Raw genomic sequence first — 27,930 nt, forward strand, 5'->3', positions numbered from 1 at the left:
GTGGTTAAATTGGTTAAATTTGTTCATACTATCCATATTCATATTATATTTAATCAGTCTTGCTAAAAAGACATCAAATAAAACAGGAGAAAAATCACTGATAGATGACAGATCCTTATACTCTAAAGACAATTATAAGCCCTGGAAAAAGGTAAGCTTTTAACTTAGATAAGTTCCTTCAGAATCCGAATTTATATCTGAGGGAGACTGTAAGACTATTCCACAGTTTTGGCCCAATGACTGAAAATGCACCCCTCAACTTCAGTCTAGATTTAGGAACCATCAACACTTTTCTTAGAAGACCTCAACGGTCTAGCCGATATATTTGGGCTTAAAAGACTATTCAGGTATTCAAGAACAAACATTAAGACTTTAAACTTGATTTTGTAAAAGACCGGCAACCAGTGCAGAGCATAATAATACAGGGAAAATATAATCAAATCTGCGGGTGCCAGTCAAAAGTTTGGCAGCCACATTTTGAATCGTCTGCAATCCATGTTATGTTCGATTGACTTCCCATAAAAGGAATTACAGTAATCAAGCCGTGAGGACACAAAAGCATGAATTTCTCTCTCTAACTCTTAAAAAGACAAAAATATATAGTACATACTGTTTTGAAGGTCAATAGGTATTTCATTTAATTCAGTACCTACTGTCACAGCATGCGATTTCAGACGTGGCCAGAGTGTGGTTGTAGTCATTAGGCTGTTTATTTTGCAGTGGCAGAAGAATTCGTTCAAGATTGTTCTACCTCTGAAAATAATTTTAGAGACATTATTTTAAATGAGAAAAAACTATAAAAAATAGTGTTGCTTAAAAGCTTCTCAGTCTCTCAGACATTCTGTCATATATGCTAAAAAACATTAAAGAAATCATATATTCTCACCTTGAGCCCAGTGTAAGATAGACATAACTAGACATGCCTGTCCTTCTTACATGAAAATAGCCCTTTAAATAATTTTGATATTCTAGAAATTATTCAGTCTCATGCAAAGCATGATGGAAACGTCTCTAGTTACCTCGGCATGATTGCATCTGAGCAAGTATGTCAAAAACATCCAGTAGTAAGGTTGAACGTCATAGGTGGTATGACGTGGGAGCCAGGAAGCATGAAAGGGCATCTGGCAAAGTCATCTACAGCTAAACTGTGCCAAAGCAGGTGTAACAGGGATGCAAGAGTTACGTTACAGTCTGTTTCCTTTGGAAACAAGGGTTACAGTCTGTAAAATAATGGTGTGTGGTGTGTTACTCAGCCTCCCAGTTTCAAATAAATGTACTACCAGCTGTTCTTTGCCCAATGAATGACCACTTACAGGATTGTGGTAAGCCAACATCACTGCCACATAAATCTTAAGTGTCAAATGGGACAGCCCTGATGCAAAGCCGTCTTGCAAAAACTACAGAACTGCACTGACTTACAAAAAGCACACTCAAGTGGTACTGCAGCACGATGCGAAGCAGAGTTACACCGCATTTTCAACTTATTCAAAGTACCACAGTCAATTATTCCTCTTATACCCTGGTTACCACAAACATCGCTCTGGTAGTTATTGTAACACGTCACGCTGTGAATCAGGAAGCAGACTGGATGCAAGTAGAAATTATCTTTATATACAGAATAAAGCATTCAACAGCCACATGGTATAAAAGATTAGACTGTATTTCCTCCTTCTCCTGTCATTTCTGGACATGCCATCAATACTCTGATGTCTCAACTTTTAAACAGTTTGAGGTTCAAACATCTGTCATGGGATGCTCATATCAGGTATATGATTTTAAAGCTGTGCTCATAACAATTTTTTGATAATACTTTCTATATGCATATGATAATTTGTTATGTTTGACATAATTCAGTTTGTGTTACTAAAAGGAAATTCTTTTATTGTGCTGCCTATATCCTGCCTGTCAGACCTCATATAGTAAGTAAGTAATATTTATTTCAGAAGCACCTTTTCCACAGAAAGTGTCCACAGAACTCAGGTTAAATGGAAGAGCATTCCACATTTTGGCAGTAACAATACTTCAAAGGCACAGTTACCTTTAATCTTTCATTTAGAGTATGGAACAACAAGCAGGGTTTGATTTGAGGATCTCAGATTCCTGCTGGAGTTATAGGGGTTCAACAACTTTTTTTTTATTAACAGGAGCTTGACCGTGTACAGCTCGAAACACCATCACAAGAATTTTTAATTGAAATCTAAATTTGATTGAAAGCCAATGTAATGAAATTAAAATTGGAGTTATATGGGATATTTTTGATGATTTGTTCAAAAGCCTAGCAGGAGCATTTGCTCTGCCGGCTCCTCCCTGGCCCCCGGATGCAGGCTGTACTGTGTGACATGTGCACCATTCTGGGGGCTTCCCATCCTGTCCTACCTAGTCCTAGTCTCCTGTCCTCATCAGCCTCCATAATGGACACATTTTTGTACACATGACCTAAACTTCCAAATGCTAAAGTAATTAACTTACAATCATAATCAAGTTGATGGATGGCTGTATCAGATGACAGATGTCTATTTGTTTTGTAGTTTTGTGCCAGTCTTGTTTGTAGTCCTGTCTATCTTGACCCTGCCTGATTGTATGCACTTAGCTGTTTCTTTTTGTTATGTATGTTGTGTCTATAAAGGCCTTGTGTTTCTTCTGTTGTTTCTTTGGTCTCATATTTGATGGTGTTTGAGTGTCCATGTGAACATAAGCTCTGTAACCCTTGTGTTTTTTTGAAGGATTTCATTGAACTTGTTATTTCAACCTATGTGACATCAGCAAGTCCAAATCCCAAGAGATTCATATGAGGTGATGGCATCTTTATCTATGGAAAAAAATGTTCAGCTTGTGTCATAAGTCAATAATGTACCAGCACTGACATCACTCTCATAGGCCTACTATGACACTTGGTTGTTGTGGATAGTAAAGTGATGTATGTAGTGGTGATGTAAAATTTTGTTCAGTTTGAATTTATTTCTATAGCGCTCTCGCAAATTTGATTAAATTATACCAGCTTTATGGTACATAAAGAGTATACAGTATATCAAATAAAATAAGCATATAAGATGAAATATCTGGTAATATTACCTGTTGCAATTTGTCACATATTGCCAGTGACATATATTAAATATAGCTCAAAATAGATATTTATCCAAAAATAAATATTTAATATATTGTGAGCTCACTATCAGTCCCCATCAATATAAGAATGATCCAGAACTAGAAAATATTTCTAGAGTTTAATCATTTAATTTATCTGAAGGATTTTGTAAGACTTTAGTTAACTTCTTACTTTAGTTAAATTCTTACTCTATTAATTTATAACAGAAGACAAAATTAACATTATAAAACTTTACATTTTTTAAAGACGATCTATTAAATTTTACAAATTGTTAACTTCTACTAATTGTAAGTTCTACAAACACAGTTCTATTTATAGTACAACTATTTAAAAAAAAAAAATTATATTATGTGTAAATGGCTCGTCGTCATCTGTATTGCAGAATCTGAATGCAGTACTGTGATTAGCGCATCCCGAGCAGCGCTGAGAAAAGTAACAGTGATCATGTGATCATCTGCTGCTTCAGCAAAAACAACGATTTACCTCTCAATGATAACACGAAGAGACAGTGGACAGAACTGAAAATACTGTGAAAAGTGAAAACATGACATTCATTATAGATAGAAAAATCGTCTTATGTTGAAAGCTCCGCCCATTCTTCCGAGCTGTTTGAGATGCGAAGCGTCAGAGCCACGCCCTGAATCCGCATCTCTCATGACAACAGCATCATCATCATCAGCACCAGCACAGCAGCAGCAGCAGCATCATCATCACTGCAGGAGCAGATTTACAACAACAAATATAATCTACGTCAACGACGAGGCACATTTAATAATCTATAATAAACGACCATCATCATTCGTCGAAAGCTTTGATGTGTGCTGAACGTTTAGACGTTTAAAGATTCGCTCGTTTCGACGATCCGCCGCCATTTGCTGGAGTTCAGGCCGTTCGGCTTCATCTTGTTCTGTCAAATAAATCTCATCTGTAGTGTTGTTGATATCTCGAGGTTTGTGAGTGACATCATGACGGACGCGGTCGCTGAGTGTAATATTAAAGTGTTGTGTCGCTTCAGGCCGCTGAATCAGGCCGAAATCCTGCGAGGAGACAAATTCCTGCCTACATTTCAAGGAGACGATACGGTCGTCATCGGGGTAAGATAAACATCCCATAATGATAAGGCCACTGATGCTGACATCTATATAACAACATATATGACACACAGACACACATATATGTAGGCTATCTCAGCAGATTTATTTATCTAACATTACATTGCTGTTATATGCTTGTGCTGTATTATTCCTATAAACAAATGTAAATTAATCGAATTTCTTTTTTTATTACTATAGGTTATTATATACTGTATATATACATATATCTATATCTGTATAGTGTGTTAATGTGTTCATGAGTTAACTGAGACTGATGATGTGAATGAAGGGAGTGGCAGGTGATGTAGGCCTATGACTAGTTTTCTTTGACTAAGGGAAAATAAATCCTAAATAATCAATATTGACATGCGCTGAATATCATCTGACTGTGATATTTTGAAAAGTTACAGAGAATATTGCAGTTATGTAAGAATAAAAAGCCTACTTTATATTGTCACAGTGAGAATGTGTGTGTGTCTATTTAGACTGATAAGTGTACACCATAGACAAATACAGCTCTAGAAAAATTAAGAGACCACTCCAGTTTTATTTTTGCCTTGAATCATCATCTCTACATGTATTGTGATCATTTCTGTCCAGTGTCTGTTGGATTCCAACAAAAGCAAACCTCAGGAGTGACATAAAGTCACCCAACAGCAATGTAAAAGACTGAGAGCATGATAGGACACATAAAAGATGTGATTAAAAAAAAGGGTTATTCCATCAAATATTCACTTTTGAACTATTATTAAAATACGTGTAAAACATTAAGTTTGTGCTGTTTAAAAAAATAATATAAACTTGTTTTCTTTGAAGTATTCGAGATCTGAAAACATTGCATCTTTTTGTTGGTTTGTCTGTTATTAGTTTTCTGCAAATTATTTTTATTAGGAATTTGGCAGAGATGTTGATGACAGAATGAAACAAAAATGATAGTCTTACTTAAACACATACCTCTATATAATACATTTAGAAAAACTGAAAATAATCTTGAATTGGTCTCTTAATTTTTTCCAGAGCTGTATTTCACAAATGTATCTGTGTGTGTGTGTGTACCTGGTAATAATCACGTTGTGGGGACCAAATGTCCTATCTAAGGTAGCACAAAGTTTGGAAACCAGTTTGTGTGTGTGTGTGTGTGTGTGTGTGTGTGTGTGTGTATTTCCCGTCACTCATCTCTTTTGTCTCTGGCTGTAATGTGATGTGTGGTATAATCTGTTCCTATGTGTCTGCAGGGTAAATCGTTTGCATTTGACCGTGTGTTTCCCACTAACACTACTCAAGAGCAGGTTTATAACACCTGTGCCAAGCAGATCGTGAAAGGTCAGTCAGTGTATATGTGTGTATATGTGTGTGTTTGTGAATGTTTATATTTATATGTTTATTTTGCCTTAAGAAATGATTTCATTACATTTTTGTCATTATTTGACTGAACAGGGCAATTCCATACAAAGTTAATCATTATCATGAAATAAAAATTTGGGCAAACCAGTAGTGGATTAAGATCTACTCAGATAGACTCGGCTCATGAATCCCCCTCCAGTCCACACAAACCATAACCACAATCAATCTTATACAAAATATATACTATTAAATCTACATTTCCCAGATAAACAATAAATCATGCATTATACAAGAAACCACATAGCATGTATATAATAAATACAACATTTGCTAATAATTACAGATTAAACATAACATGCACATTAAGCAAAAGTTCATCATTAAATCCCATATGTGAAATAGATTGAACTTTAAAGACTATAATAAACCTTTATTTGTGATTTAATTTTCTAGATGTAATCTTAAGATTCTTAATTTCACATCTGCTGGGTTTAATCTAGACCAGCAGTTTTAAATCTCTCTTATCTGACACATGATCTGACTCTGATTATCAGATCATTACTAGAGATCTCTAAATGAACTCAACTGAGTCTGTCAGATACGAGAGCAGAGGATCACCCAGACTGGAGTTGAAAACCACTGCCTTAAAAAAAATCCATTATGCTTTTAAAAGTGTAGTAAACATGTATTTTTTTTTTGGGGGGGGGGGGGGTGATTATCAGTTGTATTACAATAGTTTTTTTACAACTACCCTGGTTAAACAATGATTATTGTGATAGGACCATAGTCAATTTCTGGATAATGTTGTTTTAATATGTTTACTATAGTTGAACCATTGATAACTTTCATAAGAGGTGTTAGCTAATCAGTGTTTCCCAACCCTGGTCCTGGAGGCACACCAACAGATTTTGGATACCTCCCACATCTGAGCCCATTATTTCCCATCTTGGAGTCTCTACTAATGAGCTGATGATTGGATTTAGGTGTGTTTGAATAGGAATTTGAAAAATGTGTAGTGTTGGTCAACCTCCAGGGACACGATTGAGAAACACTGACACTAATCTGATGTTATATAGATGACATTATATTTGAAGAGCTCAGATGCAAAACCCTCTATGTTTTTTCAGACATGTTTTCTTGTAAATGAGCATTTTTTTTTGTAATTTTACCTTAATGGCAATACAATGGTTATCAGTCAGTGATTGAAATGCAATGCTTTCACAAATCTTACTATTTTCATTTCATTAGTATTCAACAAATGTTACTGTCTTTAGCTGCAAAACTGTCTAACTTGCATGCAAGCTTTATGTTTGTCTGTCAGGGTTCTGTCTTGTGTTCAAGTCTTTTATTTTTAAGTTCTATGTTTCATGTTCGTCTTTAATTTTTATATCGTTCATTGTCATGGTTGTCTCTAGTTTTCCTGTTCCCTGGTGTGTAATGTTCTGATTGGTTCCTTGTCTGTATAGATAGCCCTCATGTTCCCATTGTCTTTGTCAAGCTTGTGAATGTAATGTTCTACTGGTTGAGGTCTGTAGAGGATTATGTGGAGGACTTCTTATGACTATATTATCAGGTTGATTTCAATAACACTTTCCTGAAAGACATTTTTCGTTTTGGACTAAATCCTGTTTAATGCCACGTCATACTTCAATTTGGACCCTACAAAAATATTGACTATGCTTTATTGTTGAGTTGCTCTCCTTTCACTGTGGGAACTGTGGATGAGGGGCCCAGTAGTCCGACAGTGTTTACCATGCCAAAGATCTTTTGTGTTAAGCCTGCCTTGCCACAACCTGCTCACATAAAGCCTGCTTTGCCATAGCCTGCTCATGTCAAGCTTGCTCAAGTCAAACTTGCCTTGCCACAGCCTACTCATATCAAGCCTGCCTTGCCACACCCTGCTCATGTCATGCCTGCCATGCCACCGCCTGCTGACATCAAGCCTGCTCACATCAAGCCTGTCTTGCCACAGCCTGCTCATGTTATGCCTGCCATGCCACAGCCTGCTGACGTGAAGCCTGCTCACATCAAGCCTGCCTTGCCACAGCCTGCTCATGTCATACCTGCCATGCCACAGCCTACTGACGTCAAGCCTGCTCACATCAAGCCTGGCTTGCCACAGCCTGCTCATGTCATGTCTACCATGCCACAGCCTGCTGACGTCAAGCCTGCTCACATCAAGCCTGCCTTGCCACAGCCTGCTCACATCAAGCCTACCTTGCCACAGCCTGCTCACATTAAGCCTGCCTTGCCACAGCCTGCTCATGTCAAGCCTGCTCACGTCAAGCCTGTAAAACCAGAGTCTGCTCATGTCAAGCCTGCTCACATCAAGCCTGCCTTGCCACAGCCTGCTCACATCCAGCCTACCCTGCCACAGCCTGCTCACATTAAGCCTTCCTTGCCACAGCCTGCTCACATCAAGGCTGCTCACGTCAAGCCTATCAAACCAGGGTCTGCTCATGTCATGTCTGCTGCACAAGTGGTCCCAAGTCAGGTATTCCTAGAGGCATCAGATATCTATCCCCTGTCTGCAGTGCAACCTACCAGTGATGGCTACAGCTCTGTGGTGTGTTCGGGCCACACACTGCACTACAGTTCCCACGGAGTTCACTGCAGCCCATGAAGCGGAGTCTTTTGAGTCACCTGCCACACCCAAGATGGCCGCCACCATGCCTGAAAATGTTCCCCAGATGGCCGCCATGCCTGAGCCAGTTCTCAAGATGGCCACCATGCCTGAACCTGTTCCCAAGTTGGCCCCTACTCCTGAACCAGTTACTAAGATGGCTGCCACACCTGAACCAATTCCCAAGATGGCCGCCAAGCCTGAACCAGTTCCCAAGATGCCGCCATGCCTAAACCTGTTCCCGAGATGGCCGCCACACCTAAACCTGTTCCCAAGATGGCCGCCATGCCTGAATCAGTTCTCAAGATTGCCCCCATGCCAGAGCCTGTTCCCAAGAAGGCCCCCACTCCTGAACCTGGTTCCCAAGATGTTCCCCACGACCTGAACCAGTTCCAAGATTACCGCCATGCCTCAACTAGTTCCAAAAATGGCCACCATGCCTGAACCTCTTCCCAAGATGGCTGCCATGCCTGAACCTTTACCCAAGATGGCTGCCACATCAGTGTCCACAGCCAAAATAGCACAGCTGCACCAGCACCCTTAAATAGGGAACATTGCTGGTGTGTCCGAGCCGCTGCTCCACAGCCCAGGCCAGCCGCTGCTCCATGGCCCACCACTGCCTCATGGTCTTGTTTTGTCATGCCATGTTTTGTTTTTGTTTTAAAGAAACTTTAAAAAGAGGATGCTTGCTCTGACCTTGTTTTAGGATGAGAGGTGCACAAACACACAGGAGAGAGTGAGTGACTGCAGTCACACACCACAACGTAAGGCCTCTCCCCTCATTCGATTGGACAATGGAAAGACGTGAATGACGTCGGGCACTTCTCTGCTCTCAACATTTCTTCAAAGGCGCGTGCTGCGGCCGGTGGCAAAAACCGCAAGGCGCTCAGCGCGCATAAACAGCGCGCAAACGCTCCCTGCCCATAGAATATCATTCAAATAAGGCGTGGTGTGACTGGCCCCTAACAATATCTTTGAAAACTTATATATAACCATGCCAAATCACAGAGATGCCATTTTGCACGGGAATAATATTATCACAGGACCTTTGTGTTTGACAAAAAATGCTAGGTCAGACATTCGTACAGGATTAAGGTCACAGACAATCTCCGCAGTTATTACAAATCACAGTTATTACAGAGATCACCAGGTAATACTAATCCCGTGCGATTAGGGCTTAAGAGTAAACTTTTGCAAAATCACTAAAGATGCAATTAGAAACATTGTAAATGATGAAAGTCAGAATTAAAAGTTAAAAAACTGAAGCACACGTTAAGGGGATCTGTGTGACTGCCACATTCAGGATGTATTCAGGTCCAGGTAGTTACGTTTGAATTTGATTCCACGGTCGTTCACATTAATCTTTTGTGCACAAAGGACTTCTTCCAACAAAGCCGTATTACTAAATGGTCTGAGGCCAGAAATAAATGGATTTGATGTGAACGTATTTGATAAATGTATTAGTGCCAAGAGCATTCGGTAAATATCATTATCAAATTTGTGACTGAGGTGGCGTTTAGTGGCTTTTGCATCTGAGTGCTTTATTTAAACCACACAGTCATGCAGGTTTTTGCTGTTTGTGCTCCTAGTATAATAATTTATGCATGTTATTACATTTGGACTAAAGTGGTGTTTAGATGTGTTTGATTTCATGCTGTTATATACAGACCCATTAGTGTACGACATTAAGGTACAGTGAGATCAGACTGTTCTGAATGCTTTCAAATCACTCTCTCTGTACTTTGATGTCTTTAATCTTTAATACGTTGGTACTTTGATTAAGTCAAATGTATTAGTGGAAGTGGACTTCTGTAACTCATGCCTATTTGTTTTAGTGGGTGGGCCTATCATTTCGGGTTCACATCTATAACACTGGGATTGCTCTACAGTAGATAAATGAAACCTGTTTGTAACAAAAGGCTTTTTTTGTTTTGTCTAGTTCATATGTCTGAATGTTATCTGTATCTGTAGCTGGTTTATCAAATGTCACTGATTAAGCAATGATCAGAGTTAAATGAAATCAGTCTGGACAATAATCTGATCTGTGTGTGTGTGTAGATGTGCTGGGAGGTTACAATGGCACCATCTTTGCCTATGGTCAGACCTCTTCTGGGAAAACTCACACCATGGAGGTACAATTAGAGTTTAGATTCTCATAAAACCATTTAATAAATCATTTTAACAGACACACTGTAAATAATGCTCTCAAAAAAATCAACATGTTTTCACAGCACTATGAAACTGCATGAACTCAGTTTGTTTTTGGCTTCACCCACAGGGCAACTTGCATGACCCTCAGCAGATGGGCATCATCCCGCGTATCGCTGAGGACATCTTCAATCACATCTTCTCAATGGATGAAAACCTGGAGTTTCACATCAAGGTAAACTCACACACACACTACTATATATATATATATCATTCATTCCATGCATGTGCTTTTAGACACTTTTTCTAAAACCAGTGTTGGCTTTTCCCAGGTGTCCTACTTTGAGATCTACATGGAGAAAATCCGGGATCTTTTGGATGGTTTGTGGAAATAGAAATGTACATATAAATGTAAAAAATGGTATTTACATGTTCCATTATGTTTATTTCTCTGTTGTTTGTTTTTAGTCACAAAGACCAACCTGGCTGTCCATGAGGATAAGAACCGTGTCCCTTATGTGAAGGTGATCTTATAAAATCATATTGCGATATAATGGCATACATAACATTTGTAGGTATCATGAGTTTGTTTTGTGTGAATAAACGTTTCTCCTGTGTGTTCAAGGGCTGCACTGAACGTTTTGTGTCCAGTCCTGAAGAAGTAATGGATGTCATAGATGAGGGCAAGTCTAATCGACACGTCGCTGTCACCAGTGAGTACTTTTGTACTACTGTATTTCTCTTTCAAAAATGCTTTTCTAAGTATATAACACTACTGTAGTTAATACCAGCTACAGTAAGACTCAACAAACTACCTTAGACTGTCTAAACATCTGTGTATACATTGACCTGGACATTACAAAAGCACACCATGAAGATCGTATACTGCCTGTAGTGAGCCCTGTAGACTTACAATACTTACAGATTATTACATATTCATTGTGTGTATAGTGTCAACCTTCCAATCTCTCTGATGAAGCCAATATAGAAGTGACATAAACTGTAATTCATAGACTGGCCTCTAGAGGCAGGCTCCAAAACAGAGTCAATCCCATAGACCTCTATGTTAAAATGTCCAACTTTCCAGCAGAAAATAATATGTTTACAGCCTGGTACAAAAAGTGTTTTTGGTCTGTATAGCTAATTTTGCCCTACATGGCAAATATGAGTCATTCAATCTATTTGTAACTCATCCATGTAAATTAAATTAATTAAATTAAATTAATGCACGGCTTAAATGGTCACAGCTAAGATGGTGACGGCAGGCCCCGTCAACTATTGGCTTCAAAAAAGCCCTTTACAAACCTATGGTAAAATACGTCCATATTTACAGTCTATGGTGTATACACATACTGTGAGCCCAAAATATTGAATTTGGATATTTGGATACTATGTTTGAGAAAAAGCCATGAATGAGACAATGTTGTTTTTCCTCCGTCAGATATGAATGAGCACAGCTCTCGTAGTCACAGCATCTTCCTGATCAACATCAAACAGGAACACGTGGAGACCGAGCAGAAACTCTGTGGAAAACTTTACCTGGTGGATCTGGCTGGCAGTGAGAAGGTCTTGCCATTTCATTATCATGACACCTAACACTTACCTAACGCAAGAAATCCTTATACATTTCTTCCAATAAGTGGTCGGGACGTAATCAACTTTGGCAAAAAGTGGTGGGGACATGTCCCACCCGTCAAATTACGCATATAGATGAATAACTGATAGATGTTTGTAAGGATCAGTCATATCATCAGATGAAATATCAGATCGTCTGTGTGTTGTGTGTTAATATAGGTCAGTAAGACCGGTGCTGCTGGAGCTGTTCTGGATGAAGCTAAAAACATTAACAAATCTCTGTCTTCTCTGGGCAACGTCATCTCCGCTCTTGCTGAAGGAACCGTAAGCACACAAACACACACTTACAGTGCATACACACACACACACACACACACACACACAGATACTGTTTATTCACACTCATGGCCATATGTTTTGTTATTTCTCTCGTGTGTGAGCAGAAGACTCATGTGCCGTATCGAGACAGTAAGATGACCAGGATCCTGCAGGATTCTCTGGGAGGAAACTGCCGGACCACCATGTTCATCTGCTGCTCCCCCTCGAGCTACAATGATGCCGAGACCAAATCCACTCTCATGTTTGGACAGCGGTAACACAAACACACACAAAACATACACTCACCCAAAGGGATTATTAGGAACACCTGTTCAATTTCTCATTAATGCACTGGTGTGGGGGATGTTTTTTTGGCACACTTTAGGCCCCTTAGTGCCAATTGGGTATCGTTTAAATGCCACGGCCTACCTGAGCATTGTTTCTGACCATGTCCATCCATTTATGACCACCATGTACCCATCCTCTGATGGCTACTTCCAGCAGGATAATGCACCATGTCACAAAGCTTGAATCTTTTCAAATTAGTTTCTTGAACATGACAATGAGTTCACTGTACTAAAATGACCCCCACAGTCACCAGATCTCAACCCAATAGAGCATCTTTGGGATGTGGTGGAACGGGAGCTTCGTGCCCTGGATGTGCATCCCACAAATCTCCATCAACTGCAAGATGCTATCCTATCAATATGGGCCAACATTTCTAAAGAAAGCTTTCAGCAACTTGTTGAATCAATGCCACATAGAATTAAAGCAGTTCTGAAGGCGAAAGGGGGTCAAACACAGTATTAGTATGGTGTTCCTAATAATCCTTTAGGTGACTGTATACGGTATGTTGTTAGTTGACAGTTGCTTCATATGAAAATTGTGGTGATTCTGGATGATGTTTAAATATATTTTACTGGAAGCAGGCAAATATACAGTTGTTGATCTGTCTGTGTGTGTTTCAGTGCTAAAACCATCAAGAACGCCGCCTCCATCAACCTGGAGCTGACTGCTGAACAGTGGAAGAGAAAGTATGAGAAGGAGAAAGAGAAGAGCAAGAGTCTAAGAGACACCATCCAGAGACTGGAGATGGAGCTGAAGCGCTGGCGTAGTGGTGAGACTAATAAACCAACTTTCTTCATGTCACATACACATCACTCAATACACATATAATAAATGAGGTAAATCAGAGCTCTGTAAACTTTTTGATTTGAGGGCAACGTCAAGTTTTATGAAACCAAGTGAAAGGCCACAAACTACAGTAGGCTCACGACAAGTGAATTAATTCACTAGATTAATCACCCTCAGTACTGATCAAAACTACCAAATGTTTACAAAATTTCCATGATTTTAACTCTTTAATTGCCAAGTTCATAAGTGATGTCGCTGGCAGATTTTTAATACAAAAAGTGATTGTAGACTGGATTTTTCACAGTGATTTTTCACAGTCTTGGGCATGCCAAAGATTGGTAAAAACATTGGCTTTGATGCATTTTTAGTTTTTGTGCAGCATCAGTTTTTATTTTTTTTATCCATAATTAGTTGTTAGTGGCTTTTTTGCCCCATTGACTTTCATTATAACGCCATTTTTTGATTGCAAAGCCATAACACCTTATTATCATGCATTCTTGATTCTTTGTGGTTTTTCCTTTTGCAAAGAGTTAAAATTTGTCATTTTACCTGTTGATCACCATGTGGCAACATTAACCCTTAGTAGGCAATGTGATGCAATGTGAACATTTTTCGTGCAGTTTGACCAAAGTGCTACTGTACGTCTCATAGCGACATTTTGTTGAATTGGTGTGTTTAGTGTGGCCAGTGTCAGAAAATAAGTGGGATATTGGTGGCTTATTCGTCTGAAGAATAAAACAAATAAAAGTTTGGCCCTTAACACTTTCATACTGGTATATAATTGTGTCGTAGGAGCAGGCTTCACTCAATTTCTTATTTATATTGTAAGAGTGCTTGACCAAATCTTTTTATTGTGACAGATAATAATTATTTTAGTACCGTTTAGTACTCATTCAGAGTTACTGTAAGAGAGACCTACAAAATGTGCAGAGCAGTGAATAACCAGGAACATGATTGAGAACCACAGTTATTGTGCCGAACAACCACAAAAAAGTTGACATTGCAGTCTGTAGTAATAAAAGATTCTTGATTAGACACTGAACAATCTCATCAACATATTGACGCCCTCATATCTGTGTTTTTCATTCTCTTTGTAAATAAAAGAGTGATGTTTTTTCATTGATTAATTTGAGATGAGTACTGATGCTGTGTAAAAGCTGATAAAGAGGATGTGTCTCACAGGAGAGAATGTTCCAGAAACCGAACAGACGGATCCTGGTCTGATGAAGCTGGATGCCAATGATGAGGTCTCTCTGGATAATGATCGATCATCTGAGCATCAGCAGATAAGAGACAGAGACTCTGACTCCTCCTCCATCGTAGTGCGGATCTCTGAGGAGGAGCGGCAGAAATATGAGGAGGAGATTCGCAAACTTTACAGACAGCTGGATGATAAGGTAAACATATTGCATAATAACTCAATATTACACATCACGTTTGCTCTACACTATTTATTAAAAATAAATTGTATCTGATTTACCGGACATATATTATGTGGCTCTGTGTCTTCTAGGATGATGAGATCAATCTTCAGTGTCAGCTGGTGGAGAAACTGAAGGAACAGATTTTAGATCAAGATGAGGTCAGTGGTCACATTTTGTCAAAATCATCACTGCCCAGTTTAGATTTACCTTAGGGCGCACTCACACTTTCCAAACGGTTTGGTTAATTGCGCCTTGGCCGGCTTGCAGAGGTGGGCTTGAGCGCGGTTTACTTGGGCTCAGGCGTGGAACACGATGTCGATGGGACTTAAAAAAGATGTAACATTACTATGGGTCAAGAGAGTGCTTTACTTCCTGCTTTCTTTAAAACAATCTCATCATAATGACAAAAGCGCGCCGGGGCTTAAGTACAAAAGTACAGTGTAAGTGCAAGCTTCTGGGAGAGTAGGGAGGGGAGACAATCGCTCTGGAGCACGGTTTGATTTGGATAGGGTGAGTGCGCCCTAAATGCCTTTAGCAGGCACTTGAATCCAAAATTTTCATCAGTAAGTTTGTTCTCTGCATCCACAACCTTATGCTGCTTAAACAATTTAAGCTAGAGGAACACGGTTAACTCAGTCACAGTTTATTTAACTCTTTTTTAGCATTTTTTTTCAAAAAGTTGCCAGCCAGCGGCAGCATTTTTATGATTTTACAACATTTTATTGCCTTCCAGAACATTTTCTTCATTAAATAATTGAACAGACCCTTTTGCTTTTAAACAAGCATCCTTAAATAAACATCCTTTCGTCATTTGTTCTTTTTTATTACCTCTCAAATATGGGTAGGTTTCTTAAAAAATACCATAATTTCATTTTTGTTAAAGGCTTTTGTAAAAGATCAGATACAGCTAGTTGCTGCAACATTGTAGCAATGCAAACATCTTATGAAACCACGAAGAGAGCCACTCGATCTTCTGTGTATGTTACAGTTGCTGGCGTCCTCACGTGGTGACAGTGATAAGGTCCAGACAGAACTGGGTCGACTGCAGACGGAGAGCGATAGCGCTAAAGCTGAGGTGCGAGAAGTTCTGCAGGCATTAGAAGAGCTGGCTGTTAACTATGACCAGAAGAGTCAGGAGGTGGAGGAGAAAAGCCTTCATAACAAACAGCTCGCCGAGCAACTCAGCCACAAGATGGTAATGCATGCAAACACATTCCTATGTAACAAAGTCTTGAATATTGAGGAATAAAACAAGCTGATTTGAAACAATGTTTTGTGAAAAGCACTATACAATTAAAAATGACACACAGTAGATCTGAGGCCACAGCTGTGATGTTATTCATGCAAACCTGACAGATGTCACATTTCTATTATACATGAGTCAAAGAAGAAAAATAAACAGTAATCAAGAAGTCAAATATCAAGTGAGAATCTGTACAGTTAAATTGAATGTCTCTGGTTAAACCTTTGGCTTCTTTTCAGGCGAGTTTAATGGAGCTGGAGGCGGAGCTTGCTCAGATGCAGGAAGTGAGCTCACAGCAGAGGAAACGCATCGCTGACGTGTTGAACGGGTTAATGAAGGACCTCAGCGAGTTCAGCTCCATCGTCGGCAATGGAGAAATCAAACTGGTAAGCTGAGAGACTCCTCTGGGAGAATTTGAGCAAGACAACTCCAGAGGTTGTGCTCTAATGTCAATATAGTCGCACATGAAGCATATTGTTGAGCACAGTGTTTCTCAACCTTTAATGGCCCAGCGCCCCCATCCAATCTCTAAGTCACTTACTGCACCTCACCAAAAAAAGCTGAGCTAAATGTCTTTCTGCCAAAGTCACCAGTCAAAGTTAGTTTTAGGCCCTGGGTGTTTCACATTAAAGTTGTTACTGTAGATTTTTACATGACTCAAATGGGGTATTAACCAGCAGGCATGTGTGTGTGTTAATCTCAATGTCTCCTCTCTGTTTATATGTGTAGCCGGTGGAGATCAGTGGAGCCATTGAGGAGGAGTTCACTGTGGCACGCCTCTACATCAGTAAGATCAAGTCGGAGGTGAAGTCCATGGTGAAGCGTTGCAGACAGCTGGAAAACATGCAGCTAGAGTGTCATCGCAAGATGGAAGAAACTAGCCGAGAGCTCTCCTCCTGCCAGCTCCTCATCTCACAGGTGTGTAAGCGCAAGATACACTGCATGATTTTAAGAGTCTCTCACTAGTCAAATGGGTCATAAATCTGTCAGGTCATGTTTATTTTAAAGAATGGGGGTACGAAATGTTCCTTGCTAGTTAGTTAATTCTATCCTGCAGATAGCCGGAAGGAACTAAGGAGGAAGAAAACATCCATATTCATAACTCTAGAAAAAACACAAGAAACAGTTAAAAATATAATGGATTAATCTAGTGGGGTAACAGAGGAGCACAATTAGACCAGGGAAATAAGAGCAGGCCTCCGGCTAGGGACTCCAGGGCTATGATGACCCTTACAGGCCCCTTTGGGAACACCTGGACACCAGTGTGGTGCTGGTGGTTTTTTGACCCGTGGGAGACTTGTCCACCTTAACCCATGGGAGACTCGTCCACTGTAACTCATGGAAGACTCGTCCACCTAACCTTAACCTATGGGAGACTCTTCCACCTAACCTAACCCTAACATATGGGAGACTCGTCCACCTAACCCTAACCAATGGGAGACTTGTCCACCTAACCCTAGCCCATGGGAGAACCGTCCACCTAACCCATGGAAGACTCGTCCACCTTACCCTAACCCATGGGAGACTCAACCACCTAACCTAACCCTAACTCATGGGAGACTCATCCACCTAACCCATGGGAGACTCATCCATCTAACCTTAACCCATGGAAGACTTGTCCACCTAAGCTAACCTTAACATATGGGAGACTCGTCGACCTAACCCTTACTTATGGGAGACTTGTTCACCCAACCCTAACTTATGGGAGACTTGTCTACCTAACCTAACTCCTAACCCATGGGGGACTCGTCCACCTTACCTTAACCCACGGGAGACTCGTCCACCAAACCTTAACCCACGGGAGACTAGTCCACGTAACCTAACCCTAACTCACGGGAGACTCGTCCACCTAACCTAACCCTAACATACGGTAGACTCGTCCACCTAACCTAACCCTAACATATGGGAGACTCGTCCACCTAACCTAACCCTAATCCATGGGAGAACCGTCCACCTAACCCTAACTCATAGGAGACACGTCCACCTTACCCTAACCCATGGGAGACTCAACCACCTAACCTAACCCTAACTCATGGGAGACTCGTCCACTGTCGCCTATTTTATTCACTAACCGAGGGCAGCCTCGGCGTGGATGCGTTGGCACACAGCTGGTCGCGGGGGATGCGCAAATACGCATTTCCACCAGTGAGCTTAATCGCACAGACACTGTGCAAGGTCAGGCAGGATGAGGAGAGCCTTCTACTGGTCGCGCCTTACTGGACGACCAGGAATTGGTTTCCAGAACTGATGCTCCTCGCGACAGCCCCTCCCTGGCGGATTCCCCTGAGGAAGGACCTTCTTTCTCAAGGAGGGGGCACATTATGGCACCCGCGCCCCGACCTGTGGGATCTCTATGTATGGTCGTTGAGCGCGCTCAAGGTTTAGGTGATTTATCACAAGCGGTATCTAACACCATCGCCGCGGCTCGAGCGCCGTCCACAAGACGGGCTTACGCGGTTAAATGGAACCTTTTCGTCGATTGGTGCTCTTCGCAACGCGAGGACCCCCGAGAATGCCCCATTAATACCGTGCTTACATACCTTTAACACCGGTTAGATCAGTGGTCACCAATCCTGGTCCTGGAGGGCCGGTGTCTCTGCAGAGTTTAGCTCCAACTCTAATCAAAATCACCTGAAGCAGCTAATTAAGGTGCTTCAGGTGTGTTTGATTAGGGTTGGAGCTAAACTCTGCAGAGACACTGGCCCTCCAGGACCAGGATTGGTGACCACTGGGTTAGATGGTAGGCTGTCACCCTCCACCATTAAAGTTGACGTCGCCGCTATATCTGCACATCACTCTTTAATAAACGGCAGATCGGTTGGCCAGCACGATTTAATTATTAGATTTCTAAGAGGCGCATGCACGAAGGCTACATCCTTCGCGCCCTCCCTCTATTCCTCCTTGGGACCTGTCCATGGTGCTGAAAGCCCTGCAGGGACCCCCGTTCAAGCCTTTGCAGTCTGTGAGTCTGAAGTTTTTGTCAATGAAAACTCTGACCCTGCTAGCATTGGCCTCTGTTAAGAGTGTAGGTGACCTTCATGCATTCTCCATCGACGATTCGTGCCTTCAGTTTGGTCCTGATGTCTCGAGCGTAACACTCAGACCCAGGCCAGGCTACGTGCTTAAAGTTCCCACCACTCCCTTCAGAGATCAGGTGGTGAGCTTGCAAGCGCTGCCCCCAGGAGGAGGCAGACCCAACCATGGCTTTATTATGTCCCGTATGCGCTCTGCGCCTCTATGTGGATCGCACACAAAGCCTCAGGACCTCAGATCAGCTCTTTGTTTGTTACGGTGATCAGCAGAGAGGGAAAGCTGTCACTAAGCAGAGGATGTCTCATTGGAAAGTTGATACTATCGCCCTTGCTTATAATCTGCAGGGTATTCCTTGTCCATTTAACTTGAGAGCGCACTCTACTAGAAGCGTTGCCTCATCGTGGGCACTCGCTCGGGGTTCCTCGCTAACAGACATCTGCAGAGCTGCTGGTTGGGTGACAACTAATAAGTTCATTAGATTTTACAGTGTTCGTGTCGAGCCTGTCTCCTCTCGTGTTCTTTCCTCGCTAGGGGAAGCACAGAGAAGCTCGCAGCCTCCAACTGATGCTCCAAACTGAGTATCAGTATGGAAGGCAATTAAGACAAAAATGCGTAATGGTTTGCTGCCAGCCTCTCACTAGCTGCATCCTCGCGAACCTATGTGTTTGGCTCGGGCATCCACAATGCGTCCCATCGGGTTCCTTTGTGAGTATTTTTCGTGGGGTTAATCCTACTAGCCCACGTTTCCCTCAGCAGAGCCCTGCTTTGCCTACACAGCCACGGCTGTCTTTGTACCTCAACTCAGTTGACTTTTGCCCACCATCAGCCCTTAAAGGAATAGTCTACTCATTTTCAATATTAAAATATGTTATTACCATAACTAAGAAGAGTTGATACATCCCTCTATCATCTTAGGGCATGCACGTAAGCGCTGGGGCGCGCTGTGACACTTCGATAGCATTAAGCTTAGCCCCATTCATTCAATGGTACCACTCAGAGATAAAGTTAGAAGTGACCAAACACATCAACATTTTTCCTATTTAAGACGAGTAGTTATACAAGCAAGTTTGGTGATACAAAATAAAACGCAGCGCTTTTCTAAGCGGATTTAAAAGAGGAACTATATTGTATGGCGTAATAGCACTTATGGGAGTACTTAGACTCGGCGCAGTAACACCCTCCCTCTCCCATTATGAGAGGGAGAAGGGAAGCGGATTTTTCAGGCGAGTTGAAGTACTCCCAAAAGTGCTATTACGCCATAAAATATAGTTCCTCTTTTAAATCCGCTGTAAATACGGGCTTACGCGGTTAAATGGAACCTTTTCGTCGATTGGTGCTCTTCGCAAAGACAGCAGACTGCTGGCACTACTGTGGGGTTAAAGGAACATCTAGTGCCGGGCCTTCTGCCTTAAAACCTAATTCTCCTTCTCCTTAAGTGGAACCGGAGGGCTTTACGCAGACACTGGAAGAGGTCAGCCCTCAATGGCATTTTGTTGGGATTCCCAATTCGTTGGTCACGTCCCGTCGCCACAGGACTGCTCCCTGCTGTTTACGGCCGGTCACACTTTCCGGCTTTCTCAGCGAAAAAGAAGCTAATTTCCATATTTGCACCTGCTGCTTATATACGCACCTGGCGGGGCGGCGCCAGCATTATGCAAATATCTCAATGCCAAGTTCATTGGCGTTTTAGTAGTATTCGAAGCAGATTGTTCTCTCTAAGCGAGTTCCCAATTCGTCAATCACGACGTGACGTGTCCGTTCCGTTCCTTCAGGGAACGAGGTTTACATACGTAACCGAGACGTTACCCAATATTCATTTATACCCCCTGGTGGTTGTACCGCCACAAATAAGCTGTAAGTCTGTAGGAAACACTGTGAGATGAGTTCTCACTAATATTGTAAAACAAATCTGTGCTGTGTAACTGAGTTGAGTTCATGAGATACTTGATATAGTTAAAACCTTGTTCTGAACATTTTAAACATGTAAAACGAATACCATTGACTTCACTGGCCATTTGTGTGTGTGTGTTTGTGTGCTTAGCATGAGGCAAAGATTCGATCTCTCACTGAGTATATGCAGAACGTGGAGCATAAGAAGAGGCAGCTGGAGGATAATTATGATGCTCTGAGTGAAGAACTGTACATGCTGCAGAACTCAGGTAACACACACACACACACACACATTTATTTAATCTAAAGTCAGATATAATCCTGTCAGTAATTTATCATGTTTGGATTTCAGAGAGTCATGTGTCTGGGCTGAATGAAGGAGAGAAGGCAGACAGAGAGGCTGATGGGAAGGTGAGAGAGATTAAACTGCAACTCCTGATCATTTCTCCTTTACTTTAACACGTTACATGAATATGTTGTAGTATTTTATAAAGATACAGAGTGGTAATGATGACCAACAGATGATTCCACAGATTTAAGGTCGTAATAAAAAATGTGATTTATCATGTGATTCATTCTCACAAGTTTCTGTGCGTTTCTGCAGAAGATTGCTGGTCGTTCTGCTGTCCATGTGGAGTCACGTCAGAGTCAACTGAGCCACCTGAGGGATGAGATCAATGAGAAACAGCGACTCATTGATGAACTTACAGAGTCAGTTTACTTCAACAATTCAACATTGTTATGTAGTCCATTAGCACTACATGTTTCATTTAAATCATGAATAACTATAAAGATGTCATAACCTGTTATCCAGTAAGAATCAAGCTCTGGAGCTGGAGCTGGCTCACGTGCGGTCCAGTTTCAGTAACCTGAAGATGCAAGACGAAACCAAAAGCGCCTGTCTGGATCAGCTGTCGTATGTTAAACTATTACAGATAAACATACATTGAGATGTCATGGTGCAGCAGTGAAATTAGTGAATGCCAACATTTGTTTTCTTTCCTTCAGCTTTCAGCAGGAGAGACATGCGCAGTCTAAACAGGATCTTAAAGGCCTTGAGGAGACTGTGGTAAGTTTTAAATACTGTACACCTCCTTGATTACACTCAACATTTCCTCTTTCTTTCTCTCTGACTTATGTGTTTCTTAATGGATATGATGATATTCCGAGTGTCCGGAGTAGAGGTTTGAGGACTTGATGATTGTAAATGTGTGTCTGGTTTTTCTGAATATGATGACGTATTGACTTTCATATAGTTGTGATCTACAGTATATCATCATGTGTTTCTCTGTCTGTCTCAGGCCCGTGAACTCCAGACCCTCCACAACCTGCGCAAGCTGTTCGTTCAAGACCTCACGACTCGAGTTAAAAAAGTTAGTTACAAATGTCAATGTTGTGACAGATTTTCACTGCATCTCAAGCAGTTTGATTTGATAAATGTTTCGTCTGTAGAGTACAGAAACTGGACCTGATGATCATGGGGGGTCTAACACTCAGAAACAGAAGATTTCCTTTCTTGAGAACAACCTGGATCAGCTTACAAAGGTTCATAAACAGGTCAGGATGCACAGACAGACATGCACTAAATTATAGGGTGGCACGATATATAAAAGGGGAAATATGATGAAATTCTAGTCTATACAGTATATATGTATTTCTTAATAACTTGAAGTACATCTTTCTCTTCACACAGCTGGTACGTGATAATGCAGATTTGCGCTGTGAGCTTCCGAAGTTGGAGAAGCGTCTTCGTTCTACGGCTGAGCGCGTTCGGGCGCTGGAGGCAGCACTGAAGGATGCCAAGCAGGGTGCCATGAATGACCGCCGTCGCTACCAGCAGGAGGTGGAGCGTATACGTGACGCAATGCGCCTGCGTTATCCGCTGCGCCGTCCTAATGCAGCTCAGATCGGTAGCGCATCATCACACGCATCTTAACGAAGCACAATGTCCTGCTTTTAATTAGAAGCATGTAAACAAGTATACAATTTGATTGCTTTTTAACCTCTTGCAGCTAAGCCTGTAAGACCCGGACACCATGTCGCAGCCACATCGCCCACAAGCTTCTCCTCCATACGTACAAGCAAGCCTGCCACGTCTTACAGCAACGCACTCTTCCAACAAGAGGAAACCGCTGCTTTCCAGAAAACCAACAACACGTGAGTATCACCGTATCGCAGTCGGTGTCTCTGTCTCATTGTCCTGTGATGCTCATCTCACCTGCTCCCATGTGTGTTTTAGAGTTGGATACAGCACTGTGAGATCCGTAGACATACTGAGCTCCTGTCCGCTCGACGTAGAGAACGGTGAGTTGAGTTCTGGAGCGAGGAGGACAGTGAGTGTCTGTGTTGGTGATGATTACATGAACACTTTACTCGTGATGAAATAATGTCGTGTCAGGTTATTCTTTATGTCCTCACAGGCTCTCTTGACTGGACCGGCAAGTTATTAAAATTAAATAATGAATCAAGTGATAGCAATTCATTTACACATGATCAGATGTGATCATGATTTGATGCAATCAGTTTCTGGCTTAAAACCACTTTCAGTATAAACCACACAACATAAATAAGATCATAATGCAAACTAACACGGTTAAAATTGACTGTATTATTTTCTTCTGCTCATCAGTGATGGCTGTGTCTGGACTACAGTACTTTGTTTTTATTGCTTCTAATGTGATAAGAGCTGGGAAAATTATGTGAATACTAGATATTTTTTACTTTATTGTAACAGTGATAATCTTTTATTGTTTGCTTTGTCCTTTCTAGGAAACAGCACAGATATAAATGATAACAGGTGAGGGGTATTTACTCTTCAGTCATTTGTATTATCTGCTGTATGAGTTGTTGAGATAAACACCACTGCAAGAACTGACATTAAACTGAGAGACTTACCTGCTTTGTTGAGTGAAACTTACATTGATGTGGAGATTTAGTGCGAGCAGAGTAAATGTCTGTAGATTTATTTGTTTAGTAGACCAGTTTAAGACACAGAGTTATCATTTAATGAAGTTCACAATTAAAGGCAGAGTGCACAATATCTGAAAAGCGTTTTGGAAAAGGGAGTCAGGCCGACTTCCAAACACACTTGTAGCCAATCAGCAGTAAGGGGCGTGTCTACTTAACAACATCGTTGCCTGGGTTGCGTATGTGTGGGGCGGCTCTATCGACAGAAGGTCCAGATTCTATTGGGGTAGAGGCGTGTTTGTTTAGGTGATTTCAAATATCAACATTGGCTTTCAGAGATCATGGACCCTGCCTTTAATGTGTGCATTTAAATTTGACCAATCAGTATTTGAGAAAACAGATTTAGAGGCTCACTGAAGTGCCTTTCCAGCCAAAACACCCATGTTGCACCTGGGCTGATATGTGGAGTCCACATGGGCTACCCAACTGGGACCCAGCTAATTTTGCCCTCTTTTCCATGGTGGCCCCACATTGGTTATCCCAGATGGGCTGATGATAGGCCCTTGATAGGCACTATATATGGCCCATACGGGTTAATCAAGTAGCTCCCATTTGGTACCTACAGAAATCTGTCTACATGGGATAGAGTTGGGACACAGCTAAGTCTTTTGTAGGTCTCTTAGACCAGTGGTTCCCAAACCTTTTCAGCGTGCGGCCCCCCTTGTGTACAGTGCATTCCTTCGCGGCCCCCCCAAAAAAAATTTGTGACAAAAAACTGTTCTAAAACTCAATATTTTAATAAAAAAAAACCATTAAATTATACAAAAAATTAGTGCTTTTGGTTAGTAGCCTTATTTTTTTAGGTTTAATTACACAGAATTCATGATAAATTAATGTATTTCATAAAATGTCATAAAACTGGGGCCCCCCTGGCACCATCTCGCGGCCCCCAGTTTGAAAACCACTGTCTTAGGCGATGGTCTGATAATAGAGCCTTGATGGGCTCCTCATTGGGCCCATATGGGTTAACCAGGTAGCTCCCATTTGGTGCCTACAAGAGTCTGTCTACATAGGATAGAGACGGGACCCAAATAGGTTTTATGTAGGTTTCATAGCCCAAATGGGCTGATGATGGAGCCTTGATCATCTCCTTATAGGGCCTATATGGGTTAACCAGATAGCTCCCATTTGGTGCTTACATGAGTCTGTCTACATGGGATAGAGATGGGATCCAGCTAGGTCTTTTGTAGGTCTCTTATGAGCCACAAAAGGCATACAAATGGGTCAATATATTTCTCTGTTTGACTTACCTTATTTTACAATAAACCCCTAAATACAAATCGCATTTAATCCACGAAGAACGGTGATGAGTGGGTGGGGCAACTGATATAAGATAAGATTTACTAAGATTAGCAGTATTACAGAAATAATTAAACTGAATGTAATATTTAATTTAAACAAAGGTCAAGTAAAACTGTTATAGTTGAAATAATAGCTTGTTTGAAGATAATGAAAAGTCCTCAGGACATGGTACCTCAGAACAGATCAAAGTCCACCTGCCTCCCCTAGCTTTCCTGAGCAAATTCAGTTGATGGTGAGTCTAGTCCTGACAGCATCGCAGAGAAAATCATCCAACCTATTTACAGAGGGGGTGCTCGAGGACCAGGATTGGGAAGCACTGCAACTAGTGCAATATATACACATGGGTAACAAGATAACAAGACACATCTGGGGAGATAATCAACAGAGAACTTGTGGTTCAAAAGAGCATATTTTTTATTTTTCTTGTCAAAAATGACACTCGTTTCGCTAGATAAGACCCTAATGCCTCGTTTGGGATCGTTTAGAGTCCTTTGAAACTCTGTTGAAAAAAACTGTTAAGTGTTGAGTTAAGTATTAAATGTTGGCCTCTATTAAAGTCCATTAAAATGAGAAAAATCCTGCAATGTTTTCCTCAAAAAACATAATTTCTTCTCGACTGAACAAAGAAAGACATCAACATTTTGGATGACATGGTGGTGAGTAAATTATCTGGATTTTTCTTTTAAGAAAATGGAATATTCCTTTAAGGTCAGGAACATACCCTACACAAACATGTGAATGTTTAGGTCTTTAGCTCATGCAGTCACAATACTGTACTTTACATGCTTACAAACACTCAATGTGGCAGAAGACCTGCCATTTCACCTAATATGTGATATGTAAACATCAGCAGACATGTGTTGTGGTCATGTGGGTCATATTGAATATGTTTTGTTATTAGGAGTGATGTTCACTGTGGCAGTGCACTGGATGATGCTTCACGAGTCTATATCATGCAGCAGGGAACCGCAGCCAGTTAATCATTTAATGTAGGTGACACACACGCACACACTGTGAATGAATAACTAATGTTGATATGTTTTATAATTCAATGTTTGTTCTCTTGTTTTCTGTAGATTCTCCACATCTCCGATGTCTGCATGCAGCCGTTTAGCTCTCGTCACAAATTTCATTCCCAGTTTCCTTCACTATCTACCTGTACTGTCTTATATTCTACACAATAATCTTCATGCACTCATATCATGTATCCTGTCTCTTGTATCTCACTGTTGCATGTTGGTTTGTTTAGTCAGAAAACAGCACATAGGTTGTAAACTAATCTATACATAGATATTGGAATACACAATCTATACTGCTTGCGTTACAATACAGAAACAATTTCCCTTTAGTCTTGCTGAGCCTTAAAGACGAACAATGTGTACGTGCGTGCACAAATACACACAAATTTAAATTTACATGTAAAGGTAAGTGTCATTGTGTAGATTTTGATACATATAAGTATTGACTACCTCCAATTGTGCAAAAACCATTTTAAATTTAATTTGCATTGTGTTTGTTTTCCTATGACAAATGAATAAGATGGCTGTATTAATGCTGTCATCAATATAACATATCTTATAAATTCTTCCCTACACTTGCTCGAGTTGATGCATAAGAATGTCTAAAATGCTTTAGTTATTTTCTCAAAAGCTCCGACCAATCATAGCTCAGATTTCTCTCAGGAAATCCTGATCAGCCAATCAGGATGAGAGAATCAGTAGTGTTTGGTCTTTTCTCTTGAGAATCCTAAAATCTCTCTCATCTCTTCTGACGTGTGTCACTCGTTCCTTCGTCTTCTCCTTGAAGTCTTATTTAAAGCAAGATAATTTCTGTCTGCGGCTGTATAAACTGTATTACGATGGTTTAATCATAGATTTAGTTGGCATTGAAATGTATTCTCACGTGTGCTTGAGAAACTCCTTTACTGTCACCATTAGAAGAGAAAATATTTAAGAGTCAGATGTGCAATAGCTCCTGAGTTAGCCAAGATATCTTTATTGAAGGTTGCTTTATGTACAGTGTGGAAGTGTGCTGGAAGCCGACCCCAAAAATAAATGTAATTTAAAGAAAATGCTGATTCTGATTCTTTTTTGTCTCAGTGTTCATGTGTCCATTTGTGAACAACACACACAAGACTTTTTAACATTTGAGAGAAAGAGAGCACTGCTGCATAGATCTTACAGACCAGAGTCATTTCACAGATGTTGGCATTTGCTTAAACATGTTAAGCGTTGCCGTCCCGAATACGGGACACGCAAGTTTACTTTAATATTGTTGATGTAAATTTTAATCTATCACTACAAACTATTTATCGTTGGAAAGGTCTAAGCCTCTAAATACATTTCAACGGTGTTTTGTATAATAAATTATGTAGGGAGAGTAATTGATTCATTTATGAAAATTTTTATCCTGTAAAATATTTTATCCTGTAAAATGTCACTGTCCCGCCTATGTTAACTTCAGTAAAAGCTCTAAGAGTGTAGTTTTCACCCATTAGGGTGACACCTAAGGGGCTTAACCCCTGATGATCAGAAAAAAATCTGTATATTTCAGTCTATACATAAAATATACATGCGTTATGGATGTGACCAATGAGGACGAGTTTTTGGGAGACAACATAATTTGTAGGAATTCTGTGAATTAAAATGCACAAGCCAGAAGCAGTAATACCCAACAAATGGAGAAAGGAAAACAATGTTATGGATATGACAAAGCTGCACTCACACTAC

General features: G+C 40.9%; 1 protein-coding gene across 1 annotated transcript; it reads left to right on the forward strand.

Annotated features, from left to right (window-relative positions):
- Window positions 1–3,737: 3,737 nt before the first annotated feature.
- Window positions 3,738–27,272, forward strand: kif5aa (kinesin family member 5A, a). Its single transcript, XM_065293118.2, has 29 exons — window positions 3,738–4,200; window positions 5,436–5,523; window positions 10,226–10,299; window positions 10,446–10,550; window positions 10,648–10,696; window positions 10,784–10,839; window positions 10,941–11,028; window positions 11,757–11,881; window positions 12,110–12,214; window positions 12,334–12,482; window positions 13,177–13,325; window positions 14,525–14,739; window positions 14,856–14,924; window positions 15,755–15,961; window positions 16,249–16,395; window positions 16,739–16,927; window positions 21,084–21,201; window positions 21,285–21,343; window positions 21,537–21,643; window positions 21,747–21,848; window positions 21,941–22,001; window positions 22,234–22,305; window positions 22,385–22,489; window positions 22,626–22,842; window positions 22,945–23,089; window positions 23,172–23,236; window positions 23,702–23,729; window positions 26,103–26,190; window positions 26,278–27,272. The coding sequence occupies exons 1-28, from the start codon at window positions 4,072–4,074 to the stop codon at window positions 26,179–26,181; spliced, it is 3,102 nt and encodes a 1,033-aa protein (XP_065149190.1). The 5' UTR covers window positions 3,738–4,071; the 3' UTR covers window positions 26,182–26,190; window positions 26,278–27,272.
- The last annotated feature ends 658 nt before the right edge of the window (window positions 27,273–27,930 follow it).

The sequence above is a fragment of the Paramisgurnus dabryanus genome, chromosome 15 (assembly GCF_030506205.2).
Source record: "Paramisgurnus dabryanus chromosome 15, PD_genome_1.1, whole genome shotgun sequence".
Lineage (NCBI taxonomy): Eukaryota > Metazoa > Chordata > Actinopteri > Cypriniformes > Cobitidae > Paramisgurnus > Paramisgurnus dabryanus.

What these genes read in the sequence shown, in the direction of transcription:
- kif5aa (XM_065293118.2), top strand. Translation starts at nt 4,072, where the DNA reads ATGACGGACGCGGTCGCTGAGTGTAATATTAAAGTGTTGTGTCGCTTC. An exon ending in ATCTGGCTGGCAGTGAGAAG is followed by an intron (nt 11,882 to 12,109) that starts GTCTTGCCATTT and finishes GTGTTAATATAG; the next exon opens with GTCAGTAAGACCGGTGCTGC. An exon ending in AGATTTTAGATCAAGATGAG is followed by an intron (nt 14,925 to 15,754) that starts GTCAGTGGTCAC and finishes TGTATGTTACAG; the next exon opens with TTGCTGGCGTCCTCACGTGG.